Genomic DNA, 27,292 nt, shown 5'->3' on the forward strand with positions numbered 1-27,292 from the left:
CACTGCCAAGCAAACACATGTGCCTCATGCTTCCTGTTCCAATATGCATAGCCTTACAGCTACCTACATTAACATCCATCTGCATTCCTTAGCCCATCTGCTAAACTGATCCAATACTAATCTCTGCTACGTTTCCCACCCTAGCTCTGTAAACTCCTCCAGCCCTACAACCCTCCGAGATCCCTGCGCTCCTCGAATTCCGACCCCTTGCATATCCCCGAATTCCACTGCTCCACCATTGGTGGCCGTGCCTTCAGCTGCCTAGGTCCTAAGCGCTGGAATTCCCTCCCTATTCCTCTCCGCCTCGCTCTCCTCTTTCAAGACGCTCCTTAAAACCAAACTCTTTGACTTCACCTGTCCTATTATCACCTTATGCGGCTCGCTATCAAATTTTGTCTGATAATCGCTCCTGTGAAGCGCCTTGGGACGTTTTACTATGTTAAAGGCGCGATATAAATGCAAGTTAGTGTTGGCCACATTACTTAGTGTCATCACTGAGTTTTATATTAAATTTAAAGAGTACCTTCCCCCAAATTGTTTATGACACCCTCCACTGTGAGAAGCACAAATAGTTGATGGTTATGAAAGGCGCCTTCAAGAGGCATGAAGCTGGGTCTGAATTCTCCGAATTGACCCCAGTGGCTCGAAAGTCTAGTTGGAGAAGCACACTGATCCTCTCCAGACAGACCTGTGTTTGGAGTAACACCTGTGTGAAGGTAATTTCCTCTCACAGACACTATGCAGTCACAGCGCACTGTGACTTCATAAACTGTGTATAGAATCATAGAATCTTACAGCCATTCGGCCCATCGTGCCTGTGCTGGCTCATTGAAAGAGCTATCCAATTAGTCCCACTCCCCTGCTCTTTTCCCATAGCCCTGCAAGTTTTTCCATTTCAAGTATTTATCCAATTCCCTTTTAAAAGTTACCATTGAATCTGCTTCCATCACCCTTTCAGGCAGAGCATTCCAGGTCATAACTGCTTGCTGCGTAAAAATGGTTTTCTTCACCTCCCCCCTGGTTCTTTTGCCAATTACCCTAAACATGTGCCCTCTGGTTACCGACCCTCCTGTCAGTGGAAATAGTTTTTCCCTATCTACTCTATCAAAACCCTTCATAATTTTGAACATCTCTATTAAATCTCCCCTTAACCTTCTCTGTTCTAAGGAGGACAATCCCAGCTTGTCTAGTCTCTCCACGTAACTGAAGCTCCTGATACCATATGGGGAATGCACACTCATAGAATATGGATGTTAATGTACACCTAAATATACAAAGACCTCATAAAATATAATGGTGTACCCTTAAATCATAAAATGATTTCATAAAATATATAATGTGATGTCAGGAAAGACTTCTTCACACAAAAGGGAGTGGAAATCTGGAACTCTCTCCCCCAAAAGCTGTTGAGGATGGGGGTCAGTTGAAAATTTCAAAACTGAGATTGAGAGGTTTTTGTTAGGCAAGGGTATTAAGGGTTACAGAACCAAGGCAGGTAAATGGAGTTAAGATACAGATCAGCCATGATCTCATTGAATGCGCAACAGGCTCGAGGGGCTGAATGGCTTTCTCCTGTTCCTATAGGTGAATGTACACATACATGCATAATTACATAGAATTACATAGTATTTACAGCACAGAAACAGGTCATTCGGCCCAACTGGTCCATGCCGGTGTTTATGCTCCACACGAGCCTCCTCCCACCTCTCTTCATCTAACCCTATCAGTACAACCTTCTATTCCTTTCTCCCTCATGTGTTTATCTAGCTTTCCCTTAAATGCATCTACGCTGTTCACCTCAACTACTACTTGCGGTAGCGAGCTCCACATTCTCGCTGGGTAAAGAAGCTTCTCCTGCATTCCCTACTGGGTTTATTAATATCTCTCTTATATTTATGGCCCCTAGTTCTGGTCTCCCCCATGAGTGGAGACATTGTCTCTACCTCGACCCTATCGAACCCCTTCATAATCTTAAAAACCTCTTTTAGGCCACCCCTCAGCCTTTGCTTTTCTAGAGAAAAGAGTCCCAAGCCTGTTCAGTCTTTCCTGATAGGCATAACTTCTCCATTGTGGTATCATCATTGTAAATCTTTTTTGCACCTTCTCCAGTGCCTCCATATCCTTTTCAGAACATGGAGACCTGAACTGTGCACAGTACTCCACATGTGGTCTGACCAAGGTTCTATACAAGTTTAAACGTAACTTCATAGTAGTTTTAGAAAACATGAAAAAAAAACACACACAACTGTCCATCACCGACCCACCATTGTGCAGTTTAGTCTGGTGGCCTGTCCAATGACCTCAAGACGTGAAAGGGTTTCTCGTACCTGCGGTAGCGCGATGCTGAGCTGTCGCTGCAGGGACTCCTTCTCGTGCCCAAGTTCCCGCAGGCGGAGTTGGGCCCCGGCCAGGCTCTCCTGGGTTTCCCGCAGGCTCTCCAGCAGCCGCTCGCGCTCGTTCAGCATGTTCACCATGAGCTGCTCAAAGTTGGCATCGTCCGACCCATACTGAGAGCCCCTTCGGTTGTCCTCGTTAATGGTCGGCATCACTTCGCACATCATCTTGCCCGGGTTAGACCATTGGAAAAACTCAAGAGATACGACGGCAGCCAGTGGCAGCGGGAACAGAAGAGTAATGGACAATTTCCCAGTCAACGTGTGCGGGGAACAGTGCTAAAAAGACAGAAACAATCAAAAATATTAATGAAAGGAGATCATACAATCATACAGCACAGAAGGAGGCCATTCGGCCCATCATGCCTATGCCAGCTCTTTGAAAGAGCAATCCAATTAGCCCCACCCACACTCTTTCCCCATAGCTAGGACTATTAGTTTTATATTTGTATGTTGATACGCAAGATCAGAAATTCACTACATTCCAGAAAATGCAAGAAATGTTTCATGATTTCATAAGTTACTGGAACTCAGAATCATGTAACTTGAGGACGTCACAGAAATTGCTCCCACTGGCTCAGAACAAGGCTCCTGTGTTTCTCTTGAAATGGCCAACGGGGCTGCTGCTTGCGCCGGCAAATTATGGCTGTCAAGGTTACTGACTCCGTTCACCGCCGTAGCCGACTGCAAACTTGGCAACTGGAACTCAGCACGGCAAACCCTACATCCTAGATTGCTAGAGCACCGGAGTTGAATCTTTACAGCGAGAATTAGTGAGGTGATCGGTCTGCATCGCAGCTTGGAAAATGGGAGTGGGGTGACCTTAAAAGCTAAAGTTCCTTCACAACCCATCTGAAATCCCACAGTGGAATTCCCTCCCTCTGCCTCTCTAACTCCTTTGCCTCTTTTGAGGCAACAACTTGCATTTATATAGCGCCTTTAACCCAGTAAAACGTCCCAAGGCGCATCACAGGAGCATTTATCAAACAAAATTTGACATCGAGCCACATAAGGAGATATTAGGACAAGTGACCTAAAGCTTGGTCAAAGAGGTAGGTTTTAAGGAGCGTCTTCAAGGAGGAGAGGTAGAGGGGCGGACAGGTTTAGGCAGCTGAAGGCACGGCCGCCAATGGTCGAGCGATGAAAATCCGGGATGCGCAAGAGGCCAGAATTGGACTCCTAAACAGTGCCTTAGTCCACCAGCCCAACAAAGAAGCCAGGTCACACGTTTCTAGGGATTCAGAGTTAGCAATTCCAAGCCGATCCAGCTGAGCTCATGACGACAGCTGTGTTTACATAGGTAACACCAGATTGAATCCACTTGAAGCAGCAGTGCACACACACACACACACACACACACACACACACAGAGATCGTACTGGGTCCATCCTTTCCCCCTTTTCACCACTACCAGAGGGAAAAAAAGCATCAAGCCAGAGTGGAACGTCAGAAGAAAATGCCCCCTGTGGTTTTCCTCACCGGTCGCTCACTGGAGTGTCCGGGAGATTAATCTTTAACTCCGAGGAGACTCCAGGAGTGTTGGCAACCCTACCGCACCAGTTGAGATAAACTGATGCAGTCCAGACCTGGATTGAGTTGGGAACTCTCCTGGTCTGTGTGGCTCAATGTATTTTAATGACCTGGACTTGGGTGTACAGGGCATAACTTCAAATCCTGCAGATGACACAAGGCTTGGAAATGTAATAAACAGTGAGGAGGATAGTAACAGACTTCAGGAGGACATCTGGTGAAATGGGCAGACACATGGCAGATAAAATGTAATGCAGGGAAGTGTGAAGTGATGCATTTTGGTAGGGAGAATGAGAAGAGGCAGTATAAACTAAATGGTAAAATTTTGCAGGAACAGAGAGACCTGGGGGTGTAGGTACACAAATCTTTGAAGGTGGCGGGACAGGTTGATAAAGCTGCTAAAAAAAGCATACGGGATCCTTGGCTTTACAAATAGAGGCATAGAGTACAAAAGCAAGGAAGTTATGGTAAACCTTTATGAATCCTTGGTTAGACCTAAAGTGTGGTGTCCAATTCTGGGCACCACACTTTAGGAAGGATGTCAAGGCCTTGGAGGGAGTGCAGAGGAGATTTACTAGAATGGTACCAGGGATGAGGGAATTCAGTTATGTGGAAATTCAGTTATGTGGAGAGACTCGAGATGCTGGGATTGTTCTCCTTAGAGCAGAGAAGGTAAAGGGGAGATTTAATAGAGGCGTTCAAAATTATGAGGGGTTTCGAAAGAGTAGAGAGGGAAAAACAGTTTCCACTGGCAGGAGGGTCGGTAACCAGAGGTCACAGATTTAGGATAATTGGAAAAAAAAAACGGGGTGGGACGGGGATTTTTTTTTTTACGCAGCGAGTTGTTACGATCTGGAATGCGCTGCCTGAAAAGGCGGTGGGAGCAGATTCAATAATAACTCTCAAAAGGGAACTGGATAAATACTTAAAAAGGAAAAATTTGCAGGGCTATGAGGAAAGAGCAGGGGGAGTGGGACTAATTGAATAGCTCTTTCAGGGAGCAGGAACAGGCATGATGGGCCGAATGGCCTCCTTCTGGGCTGTATCATTCTGTGATTCAACCACTCAATCCCCTAAACTAGCTGGGGGTTGGGGGAAAACCCATCGCTGACACTTCTCCATTCAGAGGAATGGGACACAACGTAGGATAAACGGAGCAACAGGCAGGGCTTGCTCAGAGAGTCCGAAGAATTGGCCACGAGTGACTCTGCTCCAGTTCTGCGTAGTTTTTGACTTCACTGCCCAGTTGCAAGCGGCAGCAGAGACGCCAGCCCGGGCTGCAGGAGGACAGCGCTCTGAGGGAGAGAATTCTGTGCAGATACATTTCACACAGTCTCTGATCCTTTTTATTTGGAGACTCCTTGCTCACAAGCCCTGCAGGTCTCTCAGTAACTGTGTGATAATTAATATTTTGATAAGCCCTCCGGTTAAGCTTTCTCACTTACTTTAATTATATGACGACACGTGACAACGGTGAGCCGCACACGACAATGACGCACACACGACACGCACACACAGACGCGCGCCAGACACACACACACACACACACAATGAGAGATGTACCAGTGTTCAACCTTGATAAACTGCCACTGCCACCTCAAAAGACACCATCTGTTCTGCGCTCAACTGCTTCACTCTGCCACGTCAGGTTTTGTACCGTGTGCACGTTTGCTCACAACCCATGTCATTCCAAAATCCTTTTTTATTTAAATTTCCTTTATAGGATGAGGAAATGGGATGGGGAAAAAAAATAAAGCAGCAATACCCTCCCAAACGCCTATAAAGCTTTTTTTGGTTTGATTCTAACTGAGGAGTCAGTCGAACAAGGGGTGAACAAGGCAACAGCCCCCCAGCTAAGTGCAGAGGTGGGGATGGAAGGACAGAGTGAGGTAACAGTCCCAGCTGAGGGAGAAGGGTCGTTGACCAATTGAGACAATAATGAACAAACTGTGACCACCCTGGAAGTGTATTGTTGGGAACAGAGGGACCAACCCAAGGGGAGAGGCAGACCGACCAACGTAGCAGAGCATAGGTGCCAACAATTCCCTGCAAATGGACGGGTGGTTGAGATTTGAGACAACAGCCACAGGGAGGGAGAGGGGTAAATAGGGAATGTACGGATAGTGACTTGGCATCGGTTAGGGGAGTTTTATCCAATTCTTAGCCTTAGAGATCTTCGTTCACAAGACAAAAAGTGACGATGGGTGTGGAACGATAGTAACAGCCTCTCCTTCCCTCTCTCTCAGGTAGTTTGTCTCGATGTATCTGGGGAGCAAGTTAGCCGCTTTGTGTGACCCACAGCAGCTAGTGGGTGGGAAAATTCAACTTCATTTTTATTTGCTGGGAGTTTGACGAAACATGATAATGAAAACAAACATGTTGTAAAACACGGGAATACCTACAAGACTGAACTCCGACTTGCCTCTCCCTTTCCTTAATCACTTACATATTTGGCTTCAAAGAGCTCAGTGTCACCTTGCAAACCTTTATACATTGAATACCATAGTGTCTCTCCTCTATCCTCCACTTCATATTTCTGGTATCTTGGGAGGGTGGTAGGAGGGAGGGAGAGAACATGGGATTGGCTAGTACTTACCTAGGCGTGCACTGAACTATGACACAACTGCAACATGGAGCTTGGCTCCCCTTGGGCAGCTCACAGCTGCCCCGTTCTTACTTATGACTCGATTTATACTCAACAATAATAACTTGCATTTTTATGGTGCCATTAACATAGTAAAAGGGCTCGATGCGCTTCACTGGAGTGTTTATCAAACAAAATTTGACACAAACCACATAAGGAGATATTAGGACAGGACTTGGTCAACCAGGTTTTAAGGAGCGTCTTAAAGGAGGAGAGAGATGCAGCGATGAAAATCGGGGGATACACAAGAGGCCGGAATTGGAGGAGCGCAGAGATCTCGGAGGGTTGGAGGAGGTTACACAGATAGGGAGGGGCGAGGCCATAGAGGGGCTTGAAAACAAGGATGAGAATTTTAAAATCGAGGCTTTGCCGGATCAGGAGCCAATGTCGGTCAGCGAAACCCACTTGAAATGAATGACTGCTTTTTCTATTGTATCATTTTACAGACACTGCACGTGTGTCATGTCTCACTACATTCAACTGGAGTAAAGTATCATTAAAATTGCAGGTGATAACTGATGATTAAAAATTGAATGACAGAAAATGATGCATTTGTTCAAAATGTCAGTAGGTAAACAGGATACAGCAAGTGGAGATACAATGTAGAGTGGAACAATTATATCCTGCCAGCTGTGCACATTGTGTTCCATCAATATGACCATCAGATTAGCATGAACCACCACTCTCCCAATCTTTACTGGACTGACTGGTGCTCATCTGATATTGGGAGAATTACCAAAAATTGATGATACTTTGTAGAGGGAGCTCTACTCTGTATCTAACCCGTGCTGTACCTGACCCCGGGAGTGTTTGATGGGACAGTGTAGAGGGAGCTCTACTCTGTATCTAACCCGTGCTGTACCTGACCCTGGGAGTGTTTGATGGGACAGTGTAGAGGGAGCTTTACTCTGTATCTAACCTGTGCTGTACCTGCCCTGGGAGTGTTCGATGGGACAGTGCAGAGGGAGCTTTACTCTGTATCTAACCCGGCCTGTACCTGACCTACGAAACCTAGACACTAACAGAGTGCCAAAATTGGAAATATTTTCCATCCCCAACACTTGGCATTTTTCACCCTGGTGACTATAAAAAGATTCACCAATAAAAATACATAGAAAAAAAAACAAACTTAAGAAAAAAAACAACAGGCAAGAATAGAAAGGAAGGAGAAAATAAAACAGTCAGAAGGACAGTTCCCTGTGACACCGTTTGTGACGAGCGACATGAACAGGGCCTCATGGGTCAGAGAATGGTGGGTGGGAGAGGGGTATAAACAAACAAGTCCTATGCAAGGACACACTTCCTCATTCATTTCATTAGAGGCTGTTTTGTCAGTGTGATGAGGTGGGATGCAGCCACATGGACAGATAGAGCATAAGGTGGCTGATAGTGCATATCAGAGTAATGAACACACCGAATGCTGTTCTACTGCTTCTACACATGCCTGATAGTGATTCTTCAACACTAAGTACTGCAAAAACCATCTTATGCTGGCCCGTTATTGCAAACAGCAGTGTTTTCAGAAGACACTTACATAGATCCTTTCTATTTGCTTCTCGATGGTGGCAAATTACTTTGACATTTAACAGGGGCGTGGGGTCTGGATTGGGTTGTGCTCGTCTCATTTGGTCTCCCAAACCCTCCCTGCTCGTCTCCAAGTGAGGCATCATCCTCCACCCAAGGGCAAGTATATGGTGTGCCCCCTGAATGCTTTGCCAACACCAAGCGCACAAAGAGGTGCGAGAGCCCGCACGTGTTCACTCACTCCCTCAGACCGCGTGACTATGACTGAGAACGCACAGTGCTGCTAATCGCAAGCACAAATGCACAGTTGTGCAACTTCTCCCCAAAGCACTTCATTCCACTTGACTGCTTCAAGATGCAGATGCATCAGCAAAACAGGTTCTACACCAAACTGATCCTGCGCTGTCACTAGGCAATCTCCCATAGTGTTGCTCGTGAATAGTCTGGTGTCTGAAACATGGAATGGACGTTGAAGTGAAGCTGCATTGAACCTAGTCTGTCCCTTGAACGAGTACTTGTTAAGAGATCTGAGCATCCTGAGGTCAAGTTAATGCTAATTGCTGTTGCTCAGGGAAGATTCTCTACATTGGCAGTTGCCCTATCTCCTCCTCTTGGGTCACAGAAATGAACAGGAAATTAGTACCAGCTTGGCACGGTTGGTGGCACTCCGCTCTGAGTCAGAAGGATTTGAGCATATAATCTAGGCTAACGTTTCACTGCACTGGTGAGGGAGTGCTGCAGCATCAGAGGCGCTGCCTTTCAGATATTAAAACTGAGGCACTGCTTGCCTGTCTGGTGGATGTAAAACATCCTACAATACCATTAGAAGAGCAGGAAGTCATCAAAAAACAGATTAACTAGTCACTGATCCCATTTGTTGTTTGTGGGATCTTGCTATGTCCAAATTGGTTTGTCTACATAACAACAAAAGTAATTCCACGGATTGTGAAGCACCTTGGTTTTTTTCTTCACTGTCCTCTCGCTATTTTACACTTTTTACAGGTCTTCAGTTAGGATTTCTTGCACCAATCAGGTGCAAATGTGATACAGACTTTGCACGTGACAGATGGGACGAGATGCAAGACTTTTATATCACATCAGTATTATACAGGAAAAGTCACACATGCCAAAACACTTCAATTTTGTGTTAGTCCCAGTTCATCATCTCAAACTGCTTCCACTGCTACCACACCCAATGATGTACTGGTGGCCATAGGTTTTCACCCTGGTCCTATTTAGCTCAAAAAACTTTCTTCAAGCACAACTCAAGTTTGGAAAGACAAAACCTATAACTGCTGCTCAGGGGTTTTTTCACAGTTCAACTGGGATAATTATATGGAAGTATCACCATCTATCCTATACTATGTTCTGGCCTTGCCTACCTCCTTTGGCACCCTATCCCTCTGCTCATCAAATTCCTCCAGCACCTCATCCCGGTCCTGCATCCCTGCTCACATCCTGCACTCTTCCGGACTCCGGTCCTTTGTTCAATTCCCCCTCCCTCCGCTCTATGATGATGGCAAAGCCTTCAGCCAACCCGTCCCAACACTCTGGAATTCTCTCCCTGAAACCCTCTGCCTTGCTACATCTCTACCCACCTTCAAAATCCACCTCCTCGTCCACATCTTCAGCCACATACCTTAGTTAAAGAAAGAAAGAACTTGCATTTATATAGCGCCTTTCACGACCTCAAAGCATCCCAAAGCGTTTTACAGCTAATGAAGTACTTTTGAAGTGTAGTCGCTCTTGCAATGTAGGAAACACGACAGCCAAATTGCGCACAGCAAGGTCCCACAAACAGCAATGTGATAATAACCAGATAATCTGTTTTTTTTGGTGATGTTGGTTGAGGGATAAATATTGGCCAGCACACCAGGGAGAACGCATGCTCCTGCTCCTCTTCGAAATAGTAGCGTGGGATCTCTCACATCCACCCGGGAGGGCAGACGGGACCTCGGTTTGACGTCTCATCCGAAAGACGGCACCTCCGGCAGTACAGCACTCCCTCAGCACTGCACTGGGAATGTCAGCCTGGATTCTGTGGTCAAGTCTCTGGAGTGGGACTTGAACCCACAACCTTCTGACTCAGAGGCGAGAGTGCTACACACCGAGCCACGGCTGACATCGTTCTGCTCACGTCTGCTCCTCGGATGTTCCACTACATTAAAAGGCACTGTATAAATGCAAGTGATTATTGAGATTTAGCAAAGTCAAAAGGGGAAAAAAAAATAATTTTATACCTTCATTATTGCACTTTCCTGAAATCATAGTGACAACACCATGGTTCTTTGGGCTGCCTAACACCCTCCTTTTATCAATGAATACTACGTCACCAGTATTATTTTCGAAAAATTTTGGTTTGTTGAATATTAATGTAAATTGTCTACAGGTTGATCTGCCAGTAATGAATTGCAACACAAATTATTTTATCTCAAACACGATTTGTTTCACAGAAGTCAGGAACACCTTGACGTCTTACGGACGAACATTATCAGTGCACTGCACGATAACAGGTTAACAGCATACAGAACACACGGTCATTGTTCCTCTGGAATACGTGTCAATAGCTGGTTAATAAACTAAAACTCACTTAGTGCGTACTTTGTTTTGGACGGCTGTCAGAACAAGATCTAAACCACCCAAGTAGACAGGCAGATACGACTGCACCATCCTTGCACCCGTTGACTCTGACACAATCACACTATTCTCTTACCCGCTAGGAGTACCTTCTCTGTGAGCCACAGAGAAGAAGCTACGTTCACCGAGACACTACCTGAAAAAGACGCTGACTACACATTTATTTATTCATTCAAAATGAATGAATTAATCATTAAATGAGCAGAGAGAACCGTGAGGCATTGGCTACAGCACTGAAGTATTGGACTCACGGCTTGGACATTTGAGATCAAATCCCCGACATTCCCATTAGGACAGCTCCTGGAAGGGCAGCTTCAAAGCCCCATTGGAGGGGGAGGGGGGTTCTCGGAGACAAGTAAGAGATCAGGGAGCGGTCTCTCACTTCATCAAATTTGCCTCCTGGAAGACTGACTGCTGATAGCATCCCTGAAGATGTCTGCATGCTAAACCACCCTATTCATCCAGTGGAGGATACCAGGAAATATTACACAGATAGAATTACCTGCACAGAAACAGGCCATTCGGCCCAACTGGTCTATGCCAGCGTTTATGCTCCACATGAGCCTCCTCCCACCCTACTTAATCTAAACCTATCAGCATACTAGAAAAAGATTTTCCCCTTAAAAAAAATCAATTGCTAAAATAATTAACCATATAAGATGAGTAATTTCATAAACCTCAGTATTCAACTAACCCTATCTGTGAATTTTTAAAGAATGACATATGCAATGATAAAACAGCAAATAATTACTCTGTGTATTTAATGCAAATTCTCTGTTCAGAATGTCACTATATGTCAAATGTCCAGTATTCAGATATACAAATGCTGCGTGCACATACATGTACACGTGTATCCATTATGTATCGGTTCGCCTACAGACCCAGTCTATAAGTGTTCGTCTCCACGAGTGGAGGGACCTGAATCCTGACACTGGTCACCTTATAAAATGCATGTACAGCACTCTAATTGCTTCTGAAATACATCGATCATATGGCCTGCAGACCAACACATCACAATTATCTACCGACTTAATCACTGCAGAGACGCCGTCCACATACCAGTGAAGCACTATATATATATATATAAAAACCCAGCTCATCAGAGGGAATCATATATGGTTATATAGTTGCCGTTAATGATTTGCTTGCCTACAGATCGCGATTAGCGGATAATCATTGAGACGAGTTCTGTGGAGATAGCTAGACGAATTCAAATCTGTGCATCCTGAAGTAGGAAATAATTTGCTGATTTTTAATATATATATATATATATATATAAACACTGTATTTTAAAGGCAATAGTCCGTTCCTGATCACCACCAGTAATGGAAGCAAGCCAACGATATATAATGTATATAAATCACTGGCAGTAGGTGTTGGTACCAAGGCGGTACACCAAATGCAGGTATTAAAAAAGCATCACGTTTTAACAAGGCTGTACATTTAAATACACGGGGGGAAGGGGAGGGGGGGTCGCCCCCTGCCCTCTCCCCAGACCCCAGTCATTCCTTACCTAATCACTGAAACGCTGCATCTCTTTTAGAACTAGACTAAATTTTCTGGGTGCACAGGAACCTGAAACCTAGCCCATCTTTACATGACAGGGATCCAGTTGAAAATGTAGGGTGTTTTTAAAAAAAATTATTGCAACATAGTCTTGAGTGGCTGCATCCCACACATTACTGCAAATTCTAATATGAAACTATTTTTATTTCCAAAAACATATATGTGTGTGCTGATTGAATCTGGGTTTGTTGACTACAGATGTGCTTGATCAAATGCAAAGTGCATTTTACATACGGAAATTCTCTCTCTCTCACCCTCCCCTCCACTCCAAAAAAAAAAGGCAAGCACACCCGTCTCCAGCCCCACTGTATTTCCCTTCATTCTAAATCAGGGTCGGGAACATCTCCCTTAGCAGAATGTCAGGGAAAGAGATGGGAGGGAGGGGGGAGATGCAAAAAAAAAATACACACACACACATGAAACGAATCCCAAGCTTCCAGCAAGTGGTCACACTTTTCTGCACCTTTTTTTTTTGCAAAAAAAAAAGAAAAAAAAAATGACATCGTGATCATGATGGGCACAATGTACAAATCTCTGCCTCCAAGCGTCACTAACCCCTCTCTCAAGCCTGGGCATCAAGTGATGGTGTTTGCAGTGATAATCATTTAAAACGCCTCTTTATCAAACCATATTTTTTTTTAATAATAGAATTGCATGCATCTATATATATATATATACTCACATCTGCAATCTGGAAGCCGGGATCCCAGCTTCTCGCCCTCTCCTGCTCCCTTTTCACTTTATCCTAGTAGTCCTCCCCCAAAGGTCCCTTAACCTTAAAGGGGAGGTGGAGGAGTGGGGGGGGGGGAAGGAATAAAAGGCAATCAAAATTAAATTCCCCCCCCCCCCTCCTCCTCCTCCAAAGAAATAAAATCCCTCTCACTCATCCACTACTTCCCATTGAAAAAAAAGGGAGACCAGGTTCCCAGAATCCGTCCCTGCAATTCCCGCCCACATTTACTCCAAAGGAAAAGAAGTTGGAGCCATTTCTGATCAGCCGCGGACACCCCGGGACGTCAATCACCATGATTGACAGCCGCAGCGACCAATCGCCCGCGGAGACGGCCTGTCCGCTCGCAGGCACTGCAAGATGTAGGCGGGCGAGAGGCCGGCGACGGGGTTGATTGACGTCGGTACCGGCCTATGGGGTGGGTGGGAAGGGGCGCCAGCTAGCCAATAAGAGCCGGGCGTGGGGCGGGACTTCAATAGGGATGATGTCATGCTAAAGTGTGTGATGTCATTCCAGGGCTTGGCCAGGTGCGGTAACCTGGGGAAAATTAAAAGCTGAGAATTCCTGCAGCCGGCCATTGTCTGATATTCTGCAAAGCAAATACACCCAGGGTTAAAAAGTATAGGATATAAGGGGTGGGGAACATGCTTATATTTTTTTTTTAATTGCCACCCTTTTGCATGCTGCCAGCCTGAATTTCCCATTCAAAACAAATGAGTTCTGTGGAGGGGACATTCAATGAGAGTTTCTTTCCCCACATGGAATGCACTGATTCCTTGGAACAAGTGTTGGAATAAATACTTTTGACATTCAATGTACTTGAGCTTTAAAATAATCCTGGACAAAGGCAGCTCTGTCAGTACCTGAAAAGAGAGAAGATGGGTTAGTGTTTTGGGCACAAACCAAAGGGTCAGTACACAAAATCTTAAGCAGTGTTTCCTCTTTTCAGGTGTTGCCAGACCTGCATCTCCACATCATATGTATTTTCCAGCATTTTCTGTTTTATTTCAGAATATCCAGCATTGGTAGTATTTTTTTTTAAAAACCGCACTTCACTTTAAGATTGTTGTGCTGCACAGACTCCTAGTAACATCAGTGTAATTTAAGAGATCCAACCTAGTACACACACTGCAATACAAATCAGTTCTGTCATGTTGTCCCCTCTCCCTCCCCCTTCCTCTTTCCAATCTTCTGATTGGCCAGGATTCTGTCACAGTACTGTGAAAACACCTGGCAGTTTGCAATGTATTATTTCCACTAATCACCCATATTTAATCTGCTTTATTTATTCTGGTTAGTGTATTACTGCCATTTGTGGTGCAATCATCGTTCCCTCTCTTCCTAACACCATTTTCTGGAAACGTTTTCTTGAATGCTCCCTTTAATCATTACCATGATCATCATGTACAGCAGAGCACTGAAAGTAAAAAAAATAAAATACTGTATATATTATTTTTGGAACCGTGCAGCAAAACGTTCTTAAAGTGAAGTGCAAATATACTTTTCAAAAACCTGCTAATGCCGGGATCCTGAAATAAAACAGAAAATGCTGGAAATACATATGATGTGGAGATGCCGGTGATGGACTGGGGTGGACAAATGTAAGGAATCTTACAACATCAGGTTATAGTCCAACAGTTTTATTTGAAAATCGCAAGCTTTCGGAGGCTTTCTCCTCCTGACGAAGGAAAAAGCCTCCGAAAGCTTGAGAATTTCAAATAAAACTGTTGGACTATAACCTGGTGTTGTAAGATTCCTTACATTTGGAAATACATAGGTAGGTCTTCAGATGAGACATGAATGTAAAAGAGCCCCCCACGGGGTTATTTCGAAGAAGAGCAGGGGAGTTCTCCCCGGTGTCCTGGCCAATATTTATCCCTCAACCAACATCACTAAAACAGGTGATCTGGTTATTATCAGATTGCTGTTTGTGGGACCTTGCTGTGCGCAAATTGGCTGCCCCACATTACAACAGTGACGACACTTCAAAAAGGTAATTCATTGGCTGTAAAGCGCTTTGGGACTCCCTGAGGTCGTGAAAGGCGCTATATAAATGCAAATCCTTTCTTTTTTTCTTTCATCCAACATCCACTTTCCAGTAGGGACCACTGGATAACAATCAGGAGTGGGAACCTCGGCTGAATTTTATCCTCCCTAGCTCAGGGAAGCTCGGGACAATTTTTAGCTCCGCAATTGCTGCTCCGGCTCAGTATGGGTGACAAACTCAGAGAAACTAATTAACATCTCAGGGTAGAAACTCTGACCTGTAAACTTCGTGTATAAACACTTAATACACTCATTTGAGATCCTAGGTGAAAATATGACATGAATTTCAGGCACACATTTAGCAAATAAAGCGACCCACGTGCCCGACAAGATCATTTTTGTGTGATTCAAGCAGCAACGTGCATCTTTCCACAACACAACACAACTCGCATTGATATAGTGCCTTTTTATGCAATGAGTTGTTCTGATCTGGAACGCACTGCCTGAAAGTGGTGGAAGCAGATTCAACAGTAACTTTCAAAAAGGAATTGGATAAATAATTGAAGGGCAAAAAACTGCAGGGCTATGGGGAAAGAGCAGGGGAGTGGGACTGATTGGATAGCTCTTTCAAGGAGCCGGCATAGACGCGATGGGCCGAATGGCTTCTTTCTGTGCTGCATGATTCTATGATTGTGTTCCTATTGATCGATTATTTCAACTAGATTGGGGAAGTCCCAGCGGTCATGTGTATAAGTTACGCGAGGGTAGGGCCAGGTTAGATGTTAGGCAGTTCTTCTTTTCCCAGAGGATAGTAGATCTTTGGGACTGGTTTTTGACCACATAAGGGGGGGACGGAGAGGGATTTTCCAGATTTTTTTCCCCCTCTAACTGGCCATGGGTTTTTATCTGGAGATTACCTGGCAGCTGGTCAGTATAGAGTGTGAAAACATGATGCTTCAGGCTGTGTAGGGCAGGCTTAATGGACCAGGTGATCTTTTCCTACCCATCATTTCTGTACATACATAAAATAATAGAAATTAACACCAGTCGTTAAGTTTGCAGATCAGAGTTTCTACCCTGAGATGTTTAGAAGTGTTCAGATCCCTAATCTGTTGTGAGTTCATTCATCTCAGTTGGACCAGCAATTAAAATAAACAGGTTAATACCTGTCGAAAAATAATACACACAAGGATATAGTATGAATGCATTTAGGGTTGATACTGTGAAGCTGCCAATGGAAATTTCATGGAATCAGGGGATGTAACATCAGAGAAACAGGCCCTTTTAACCCGTCAAGACTGTGCCAGTGTTTTAGTCCAAGTGGCCGCCTGGTCTAATCCCATTCTCCTGCATGCTCCCCATATGCTTTAATATTCCTCTTTTTCAAGCACCTGTCTAATTCCCTTTCAATCCTGTCCAAACCTCTTAAAAGCACAAGAGATAAGATTAAAAAGTGCTCAAGAGGTCCAAGGGATCCACCAGCCCAATCTGGAGCACCTTTTCTTAAACCAGATTTGACACTGTAGTGGAATTATACTCCAGTCACACATAGCCGGGCTTGCAATCTGGTTGACCCCGACTTTAGCATCACTAAACAACTTCCCAACCACCCTTAAATTGCAGCATAAACACAACCTAGGAATAGTTATCGTGGCAACTGTTATAATTACCAATAATGGGCTGGGTATGGGTTACTGTGTATTGGGATAGGATAAAATGGGTCATTTTAGGTTATCATAGATTAAACCGAGATAAAATGGATTACTGGTCACAGGTTCTGAACCTATAATTGATTTATAATGGGCTATTACAGATTATCATGGATTTAGAAGGATTAGAATGGGAAACTATGAAGGGTTTTGACAGGATCAACAGGGGAAGGCTATTTCCTCCGGTAAGGGAGTCAGTGATGAGGAGTCATCAATTTAAAATTGTCATTCAGAGAGTGAGGGGAGAGATTAGGAGAAATTTCTTTATGCAGATAGTTGTCACAACAAGGAGTAACTGAAACAAAGACCGCAGCAGCTTTTCAGCAAAGATCAGATAAACGTTTGAAGCAGAGGAAGATACAAGGTAACGATAATTCATTTTGGATTGCTCCATCAAAAAGCCAGCACAGACATGATGGGCCGAATGGTCTCCTTCTGTGCTGGAATATTCTGTGGACTTAATTAAAGCACACAAGAGCGCATTAAGGAAAAAATCTTCTAAGCAGAGGTTACTTGACTGAAAAGCGAATCTTCAAAAAGGCCATCGCTGTTTATTTCTGTAACCGAATCGCCTCTGAAGAGTGAGTTGTTCCTCAGTGAACAGATCATTCTTTTCGATAGCTACAATACTCTTGAAGATCCAAGATAACCGTCCATCCTTGTGTCTCGAGTGTCAAGTCTGTAAGACAGACCCTCACCCCACACTGAAGATAATGACTCCCCCTAGGGTGCCAGCAGCCCTCATTCTCCATCTATAAGCCTAAGCAGTCAGTGTCATTGGGCTGTTTGACTATGTAGTCATCACAACCAAGCCTGATCCAGGTCTCATCTGATGGCCACGCAAATTCGCTTCCAGCAGGGGTCGCAGCAGTGCAATTAGGAGCAGGCTGTTTCCCCCCCACCCCGCCCCACTCTCCCCCCACCCTCCCTAGCCTGGGAAGTCAGAGGTTAAGTCTAGCACCATGAAGAAAGAAAGACTTGCATTTATATAGCACAAAATCTAGGCTGACTTTCCGGCGCCATACTGAGGGAGTGCTGCACTGTCGGAGGTGCCGTCTTTCAGATGAGACTTTAAACCGAGGCCCTGTCCGCCCTCTCAGGTGGACGTAAAAGATCCCATTGCACTATTTCAAAGAAGAGCAGGTGGAGTTCTCCTCGCTGTCCTGGGCCAATATTTATCCCCCAACCAACATCATTAAAAACAGATTATCTGGTCATTATCACATTGCTGTTTGTGGGATCTTGCTGTGCTGTGCGCAAAATTGGCTGCCGCATTTCCTACATTGCAACAGTGCAAAAAGTACTTCGTTTGGCTGCAAAGCGCTTTGGGACGTCCCGAGGTCGTGAAAGGCATTGTATAAATACAAGTTTTCGTTCTTTAGGACCAGGGCACATCCACGGGGATGGAGTTGGCCCCATGTGCAAGGTTTCTCGGTAGAAGAAAATCAGGGAAACAATAATGGATAGGAAGAAAATTGCGTACGGAATAAGTACCATTATCGTACTCCCACTGCCAGTAGCCCATTATGAAAAGGCCACAAAATCCACATCTCCTTTGGTATCTGGGTGATCTTCCTGTGGGTCCCAAAAGTGGCAGTGGAAAATAACAACAACAACTTGCATTTCTATAGTGCCTTTAACGTAGTAAAACGTCCCAAAGGTGCTTCACAGGGAGTGTCAACCGGACAAAATTTGACACCGAATCACATAAGGGGATATTAGAACAGGAAAAGCTTGGTCAAAGAGGTAGGTTTTTTGAGGAGCTGCTTAAAAGGAGGAGAGAGAGGTAGAGAGGCGGAGAGGTTTCGGGAGAGTTTGGGGCCTGGACAGCTGAAGGCATGGCCGCCAATGGTACAGCGATGAAAATCGGGGACGCGCAAGAGGCCAGAATTGGAGGTGCGCAGGGAAAACAAGAGGCTCCTTACCGCAGGCTTCAAGGGGTCAACAGCGGGACAGTAATGAAGTAAACCAGGAGTATGGTGCTGCGATTCACTGCTTTCCCCTTCATTGCCACTGTCGTTTGTGACAATGTAAAAATGTTTATAGTCCTGCCTCGTGGCGTATAGAATTACATACTGCAGTGTATATTTTTTATAATGGGCTTTCTGTATGGAACAGTCAGTGCGCTTCCAAACTGAAAAATAGTTTGTTTATTCTAGCTTCATATGAATCAGAAGGCAGTATCGTTCTGTTGTGGTGACACCACGATAACTTCCCACAGTGTTTCCCTGTGATTATGGTCTCGTGTTCCCTATCATTAGCATGTTTTTGATTAATGAGGGCATAATATTTTTGTAAAAAATAATTCGTAGATGGGAGTGAGTAACAAGGTAGTCATGTAAATGCGGCATTCAGATGGTATCTATAATCCACTTGCAGCGCTCGAGTGTTTCATGACATCAGCTCACTCCCTTGACTAAATTACAGACACTAACTCACTCACAACCATCCATAACTCTACCTACCTTCACCGTCATCATCCAACTTTATTCACAGTGAAATACTAGGTTAATTATTTCCTGCTAAGACATTCCTTAAAATCCACCTCTTTGACCAAGCTTTTGGTCACTCCTCCTAATCTCTCCTTTGGCTCAGCATCATTTTTTTAATTACACCCCCGTGAAGTGCCTTGGTATGTTTTTCTACGTGGGCGACGCAGTCCTTTTCATGGAGAAGACTTAAAAGCCCCTCGCTAGCTCATAGAATCATGCAGCACAGGAGGAGGCCATTCGGCCCATCGTGCCTGTGCCGGCTTTTTGAAAGAGCTATCCAATTAGTCCCATTCCCCCGCTCTTTCCCCATAGCCCTGCAATTTTTTCCCCTTCAAGTATCTATCCAGTTTTCTTTTGAAAGTTACTATTGAATCTGCTTCCAACACCATTGCAGGCAATACATTCCAGATCACAACAACTCGCTGTGCAAAAAAGCACTCTACGAATGCAAGTTGTTGTGTTGTGGTAAACATACTGTGTAGAAAGATGACGATGCTCCCTGATTCACCATCAAAATATCTTATCAGGCACTTGGGCTACTTTATTTGCCAAATGTGTGCCTGAAATTCGTGTTGTGGTTTCACTGAGGAACTCCAATGACACATCCAGGCAGGCAGGAAGGAAGAAAGGAAAGAATGAAAGGAGGAAAGAAAGGCTTGTCTTTATATTGCGCCTCTCACGACTTCAGGACGTCCCAAATCGCTTCACAGCCAATGAAGTACTTTTGAAGTGTAGTCACTGTTGTAATGTAGGAAACGCGGCAGCCAAATTTGCGCACAGCAAGATCCCACAAACAGCAACGAGAAAATGACCAGATAATTTGTTTTAGTGATGTTAGTTGAGGGATAAATATTGGCCAGGACACCGGGGAGAACTCCCCGACTCTTCTTCGTAAAGACGAGATTGATAGAAGTTTGCCAAGGGCAATGATTGGGGATATTGTGAAAAAGGTGGATAAGTTAGTACAAGGAGTGGGAGATGAGCCAGTGATGGTTGTATGTGGGGATTAAAGACTTAAGTAAACTTAGACACCTTGCATGAAAACTGAAAAGTTTATGTTTTCTGGGCTACTATTAATGTTTCAAATGGTAATGAGTTCATTAGTAGAATTTTGAGGTGAATAAGTGGTTTTCCAGATGGTGCCCGTGGAAGGCGTTTGAATTACAGATAACTGGGACTCAGGATTTTGATCAAAAGACAACTTGCATTTATACAGCAATTTCAATGTAGGAGAATTCCCCAAAGTGTCTCTCAGAGCCACAGTCAAAAAATGGATGCAGAGACAAAGAAGGTGAGTGAGGAGGGGTGACCAAAAGAGGTGGGCTTTAAGAAGGGTTTTGAAGAAGGAGAGGGAAGTGGAGAGGCGAACAGGCTTGGGGAGAGAATTCTGGAGCGACGGGCCAAGATGGCAGAAGGCACAGCTTCCAATGGGGGGGCGGGGGTGAAGGGAGGGGGAATGCACAAGAGGTTGATACAGGACTTCCTCGTTACTGCACTGGAGCGTCAGTCTAGGATATATGCTCAAGCCCTGGAATGGGATTTGAACTCACAATCTTCTAACTCAGGGGCTTTTTAAACTCTAAAATGTAGGTTTCATCGGCTTATGTAAAAAATAGCAATAGGCAGGAATGGACAATAAAGTTGCATATACATTTTTAAAACTTAGAAGAGTATAAATACGATAACTTCCACATATAGAAGTAAACACAAGTACCTTCTTATCTCATTTCTTTTTTTTTATTCATTCATGGGATGTGGGCGTCGCTGGCGAGGCCAGCGTTTATTGCCCATCCCTAATTGCCCTTGAGAAGGTGGTGGTGAGCTGCCTTCTTGTTGTTTTAAAGAGGCAAAGTGAAAATAGACCACAGTTTTGACCGATACCCAGTGAACGTTCATTTAAAAGAAAATCTTCTCGTCTAAAATCTGCTTCTTGCAGCGGTTTATTCCTGAAAAAAAAATTGTACCTAAAACTCTGGGACTTGCTCTCTCATGATCCCACAGATTACGTAGCGGTGTAAGTGTTTAAAATTATGAAAGGAGGGGTCAGGGTAGATCGAAACAGACTGCTTCCAGTAGTAAAGGTCTGGAACGAAGGGCCGCAGATACAAGACTAAATGTAAGAGATTTAGAACAGAGAGCAAGAGAAACTTCTTTGTACAGAGAGTTGTGAGGATTCACTTCCAGAGTTGGTGGTTGAGGCAGAATCTATATCAAAATTCAAGATTAGATTGAATAGGTGGATGAAGGAAGAGGGGATAAAGGGATATTGGAACTAGGTGGTTAGGACCAATTGTTCACATGGAGGGTAAACGGCAACACAGACTGGTTTGTCCAAATGGTCTGTTTCGGTGTTGTAACCTCTACGTATTTCTACGTCTCCTTGCCAATGCTTTGCCTTAAAGCCATTTATCCTTTCGATATAGACGTGAATTGGATTCTGTACGTTAGATTATCGATAGATTTAAAAATCCTCATCCTCGGCCCCCTCCATCACTGTAACCTCCTCCAGCCCTAAAACCCTCCGGGATCTCTGCGCTCCTGCAGTTTTGGCCTCTTGCGCATCCCCGGTTTTAATCGCTCCACCATTGGCAGCCGTGCCTTCACCTGCTTAGGCCCTAAGGTCTGGAATTCTCTCCCTAAATCTCTCTCTCCCTCTCTCTCCTCCTTTAAGACACCCCTTAAAACCTACCTCTTTAACCAAGCTTTTGGTCACTGTCCTAATATCTCCTTATATGGCTCGGTGTCAAATTTTGTTTGATAATCGCTCCTGTGAAGCGTTTCACCACATTAAAGGCGCTATATAAATGCAAGTAGTTGTTGTTGTAGATGGGTAAGACTTTTGTGAGCAGGTGTCACAATTCTTTGGCTGTGGATACTGAGGCGTTAAACCAACTAAGATTCCGGACAATGTGTATCTACCTCCTCATTAGCATCACTGGGAGCTTCTTCATGATACTGCAATCCTAGAGAAGATTAAGAGAATCTGTACTATTGTCACTTGTCAAAATAATATTGCCGCTTTGATCTTCAGAGAACAAAAGATATAAAAGTGGATCTTTCTCCATTCTTGCACAACCAGCGATTTCTGAAGGATGCCCAGGCTGAAGATCTCGAGTGTTTGCTTTACATATTTCACAAGAAAACCTCTATCTAATTGATATAGCCAGTGGTACTCCAAGAGGCTGCTGAAGCTAAACAAACACAGAAGCAAAATCAGTAGGCATGTACAAGACAGTGCAAGATAACGGTTTCAAGATAAGCCCACGAACACAGATATATTGGCTTGTTTCCAATCCAGTTTGTGGAATCACACTGCTCAGACCAATTTGAACTGAGATAATAAAAGTCAACTGATATTTATACGGAGGGAGCCGGAGGCGGGGGAGGCGTAGCGGCCTGGAAACCCGGAAATATGTGTTTCCCCGAGGTCCTGTTGAATTTAACGGCAGGACCTGCCTTAAATGTTTTGACTCCATTTTCCGGCCGGCAACCAGCCAGTTTGAGAGGTTGACTGTCAACGCGTAGGCCTGCAGCACCAGGCCACAGACGGGGAGCGGAGCCGAGGGGGGGGTGGGGGAAGAGCAGGGTGGGGGGCTATAGATGGGGGAGGGGCAGAGAAATCGGGGGGGGGGGAGTCCGTGGATAGATCGGGGTGGGGGAGGGGGTACAATCGCTGGGATCCAATCGCGTGGAGGGAAACAGGTTTGCTTGGGTGGGGGGGGGGGCCGAGGGGGAGCACTCCTGCTCCTCCTGACCCACAAGCAGTGCTGGAAAGGCACTTAGCTGTTGGACGGGCCCGTTCTCGCCTCCCTTCATCTGCCCAGTTTCCCGAGCCCAGGGAAATCCAGCCCGCGGCCATTAAATTTAAAACAGAGCTAAAACGCGAGGCAAGCAGCCTCATTAAAATATTTAAATTCGGAACCCGCCTCTGGAGAGCTGGTTAGTCGCCCGCCCCCCAATCTGCCTGTTAAAACCGAAAGTGGGCGCTTGGAGGGGGCTTGGGGTCGGGTTTCCCACTTTTTAATTTTTAACCCCCCTTCCCTGCTCTTGGGGGGGGTTAAAATTCCCCCCATTAAATCAGGATGCTTCCCATTCATTTTGAGAATAGTAGGAGATGATTTCTGGGGAGAGGAAGAGAGGTAGCTGGATTTATTGACAGGCCCACTGAATGGGGAAGAAGTTTTTTTTTGGGGGGGTGGGGCAGATTGTACTCACAGAAAATGGGAGGGCTGAGAGAAAAAGGTCGAAGGAACATGCGACCGTCAGTCCAGTTTGGGCTGGGCTCTGACGCTGATCCATTGAGAGAAAGCCTGCTCACCTCAAACTCGCAGACGATCAGAGTCAGAAAACAGACCATAAAAAACAGCCAACGTAGGCCACTGACATGCAGTAATCGAGTATGGCTTATTATTTTTCCAATGGACATGGAGAGAAGTGAAATTAAGCACTGAGATTCAATTATAACTGCACATTCACTTGCTGCCTGTAAAATAAAGCAGCCAAATATTTCCTATCTGGTCTCGTTTCACTAAAATTATTTCAGTTCACTTACTAAAAGCTTAGTGAAGCACACATGAAGGCACGTGTGAGAGACACAATGTCCAGTTCAGAGATTGGTTCGCTCTGGGATATTACTGAATTCTGACTGGAATCCAACACATCGGTGAAGATGGAAACATCAGTAGATGGAAACATCAGTAGATGGTGGGTGGAAGAACGTTCATGTTCCTGAGGAGTTTATCAATCCAAAGACCTTTGAAGGTATTTGATTGCAAATTTGATCTCTGCGCACCTCCAATTCTGGCCTCTTGTGCATTACCGATTTTCATCGCTCCATCATCGAGCCTAAGCTCTGGAATTCCCTCCCTAAACCTCTCCGCCTCTCTCTCCTCCTTTAAGACGCTCCTTAAAACCTATTTCTTTGACCAAGCTTTCGGTCACCTGTACTAATATCTCCTTATTCACCTGAGGAAGGAGGAAGCCTCCGAAAGCTTGTGGATTTTAAAATAAAATTGTTGGACTATAACTTGGTGTTGTAAAATTGTTTACAATATCTCCTTATGCAGCTCGGTGTCAAATTTTATCTGAGAGCGATCCTATGAAGCGCCTTGGGACGTTTCACTACGTCAAAGGTGCTATACAAATGCAAGTTGTTGTTGTTGATGCCGACCTATGCTTTGAACACAGGAAACACTCCCACCAACTTCACTATAGTTCTACTGAATGGAGGCTATATTCTTTCATTATTCCAATGAGAGACAGGGTCAACCATTTCCTGGAATATAAGATTATTTGCAATGAGTTTGAAGACTACTTCCGTGTATATATCATAGTTGTACAAATTGAGGCTGACATGCTAACACAAGTTGCTGGGAGGAGCACCTTTGCATTTGCCTCGGGCTATAACAAAATTCAGAGTCTGTTGGAATGAAAACATTGCGAGAGCAGAGGAGAAAGACATGTCCAAACATACTGAAGCTCCAGAGTTACTCACACGCGTTCACCGTAACAGATTTTCCAACTTCATGAAATGTAATGGATCTCACATTTCACAAAAGCCCATATTTTAAGTTTAGGAAGGGCGGTTTATTTTGAAGATGTAATTACTATGTAGGAGAAAAGTCCCCCGAGAGGGGGAAAAGAAAAACAACAAGAAGAAAATAGAGAGAAAGAGAGGCAGTGCGAGGGAAAAGAAAGAGCGCGAGCACAAACTAGCCATGGTGATTACACAATGTGAGAAAGGAAGTCTGAATGTCAGAGCGGCAGGAAGGCTGAGCACAGGGACAAAAGACTAGGCAATGATCAGGAAAGGAGAAGGAAGAAGAAAGAAAACAACAACAACTTGCATTTATATAGCGCCTTTAACGTAGTAAAAACGTCCCAAGGCGCTTCACAGGAGCGATTATCAAACAAAATTTGACACCGAATCACATAAGGAGATATTAGGACATGTGACCAAAAGCTTGGTCAAAGAGGTAGGTTTTAAGGAGCCTCTTAAAGGAGGAGAGAGAGAGGCGGAGAGGTTTAGGGAGGGAATTCCAAAGCTTCGGGCCCGGGCAGCTGAAGGCACGGCCGCCAACGGTAGAGTGATGAAAATCGAGGGATGCGCAAGAGGTCAGAATTGGAGGAGCTCAGAGATCTCGGAGGGCTGGAGGAGGTTACAGAGATCGGGAGGGACCAAGGCTGCGGAGGGATTCGAAAACAAGGATGAGAATTTTAAAATCAAGGCGTTGTGACAGGGTCCAACTCGCTCGCAGGGATGCTGCCGAGAAGCCCACCCTGCACACGTAACGACCCCCACCGACCCAGCAAAATGGGTTAAGATCGTGGCTGCGTCTGAGGTCGGAAAAGGAAAGCCCAGGCCAATGATTTTGACATCACTTGTAAGGAGATCCCAAACATGCTCAAAACCAGTAAGTTCCCAGGGACGAACGGTATATAATCAATAGTGCTAAATGATACTAGGCATAGACGGTCATCATGGGAGCGCCAGTGAATAAGAGAAGGTGCCATTGGATTGGAAATAAGCCAATATGCTCCTTATTTTCAAAAACTTCAGTAAAACAAACCTGGACGACGACAGAGCCATTATTCTTACATCAATAGCTGGGGAAAATGATCACAGAATCTTAGAATGATGCAGCCGTTCGGCCCATCGTGCCTGTGCCAGCTGTTTGAAAGAGCTATCCAATTAGTCGCACCCCCCTGCCCTTTCCCCCTAACCATGCAAATTTTTCCCCTTCAAGTATTTATCCAGTCCCCTTTTGAAAGTTACGACTGAATCTGCTTCCACCGCCCTTTCAGGCAGTGCATTCCAGATCATAACAACTCGCTGCGTAAAAAAAAAATTCTCATCTCGCCTCTGGATCTGTTGCCAATTACCTTAAATCTGCGTCCTCTGGTTACCGACCCTTCTGCCACTGGAAACAGTTTCTCCCGATTAACTCTACCAAAACCCTGTATGATTTTGAACGCCTTTATTAAATCTCTCCTTAACCTTCTCGGCTCGAAGGAGAACAATCCCAGCTTCACCAGTCTCTCCACATAACTGAAGTCCCCTCATCATTGGGAACAAATTTGATGGAAATAACCCAAATGGCAACCAACATGATTTCAAAAAGGTGAGATCATGCCTGACTTGATTTTTTTTTTTTGAAGAAGTGACACAACAAATGGATGATGGGACGTCCTGTGTGTGCACTCACTTCCAGAAAGCCTTTGATAATGTTCCACATGAAAGGTTGCCGCACAAGCTCAAGGCAGTGGGTATCCTCGGTAAAAGCTGGAGGTGAATAAGGAATTGGTTGAAAGAGAGAAAGCAGTGGATACTAATTAGGTCTGTGATGTTGGGCTGTGAAGATGAACTAAGAGGAGTGGGACTCCCGACTGTTTCTAAACTATATAAACAACCTGAATTCAGAAAAGCAATGCAAGTTAGCCAAACTCGCCAAGAACTACAAAATGACTAAACAAAATTTGACGGTGATATTAAGTACGGTAACCGCAAGGTTATTATACATTGCAAGAAAAAAAAGTGGAGGACATACTCAGTGAATGGAGTTGACCTAGCTAAGGGAGAGGCTGATAAACATCTGGGAGTGTTAGTAGACTAAATATTTAACATCTCCATTCATTATGGAGATGCAATCAAGAAAGCACACAGAATGCTGAGTTATACTAGTAAATTAGTCGAGTATCGGCCTGAGGTCATCATAGTGAAACTGTATAATACTCTGGTCACTAAGGAACAAGGGAAGCATTGCAAAGAAGGGCCAAAAAGGGGCTACAGACTCTTGTGCCAATTTACATTTCAAGAGACTCCATTTCTTCACTCGGTGTTTAATTGTTTGGTCATGGAGTTTGTGGATTTGAACGCACTCATCAAATCTCAGGCTGTAGCTCAGAAGCACAGCCAGTGTTTAAGATTGTTTTGTCTGCGTAATATCAGTGTGTGCTGAGCAAACTAATTTTAATTTATTGAAACGTATAATTGATGAATTGCAGATAAACCCCCGTCACAATTACGTTTTTTTTTGTTAGAAGTGAATCGGAGGATAATGTATAATGAGACAATTCGGCCT

General features: G+C 44.6%; 1 protein-coding gene across 2 annotated transcripts in view; it reads right to left on the reverse strand.

Annotated features, from left to right (window-relative positions):
- Positions 1-13,222, reverse strand: part of ppfia3 (PTPRF interacting protein alpha 3) — a 97,109-nt gene extending 83,887 nt beyond the window's left edge. For both annotated transcript variants that reach the window (XM_067974453.1, XM_067974452.1), the window contains exons 1-2: positions 12,977-13,222; positions 2,328-2,672 (exon numbers count right to left, since the gene is read on the reverse strand). In XM_067974453.1, coding sequence (XP_067830554.1) covers positions 2,328-2,561 — 234 coding nt within the window. In that variant the 5' untranslated portion in view covers positions 2,562-2,672; positions 12,977-13,222. The remainder of the gene's footprint in view (positions 1-2,327; positions 2,673-12,976) is intronic.
- Between the last annotated feature and the right edge of the window lie 14,070 nt (positions 13,223-27,292).

The sequence above is a fragment of the Heptranchias perlo genome, chromosome 40, assembly GCF_035084215.1.
Source record: "Heptranchias perlo isolate sHepPer1 chromosome 40, sHepPer1.hap1, whole genome shotgun sequence".
Classification (NCBI taxonomy): Eukaryota; Metazoa; Chordata; class Chondrichthyes; order Hexanchiformes; family Hexanchidae; genus Heptranchias; species Heptranchias perlo.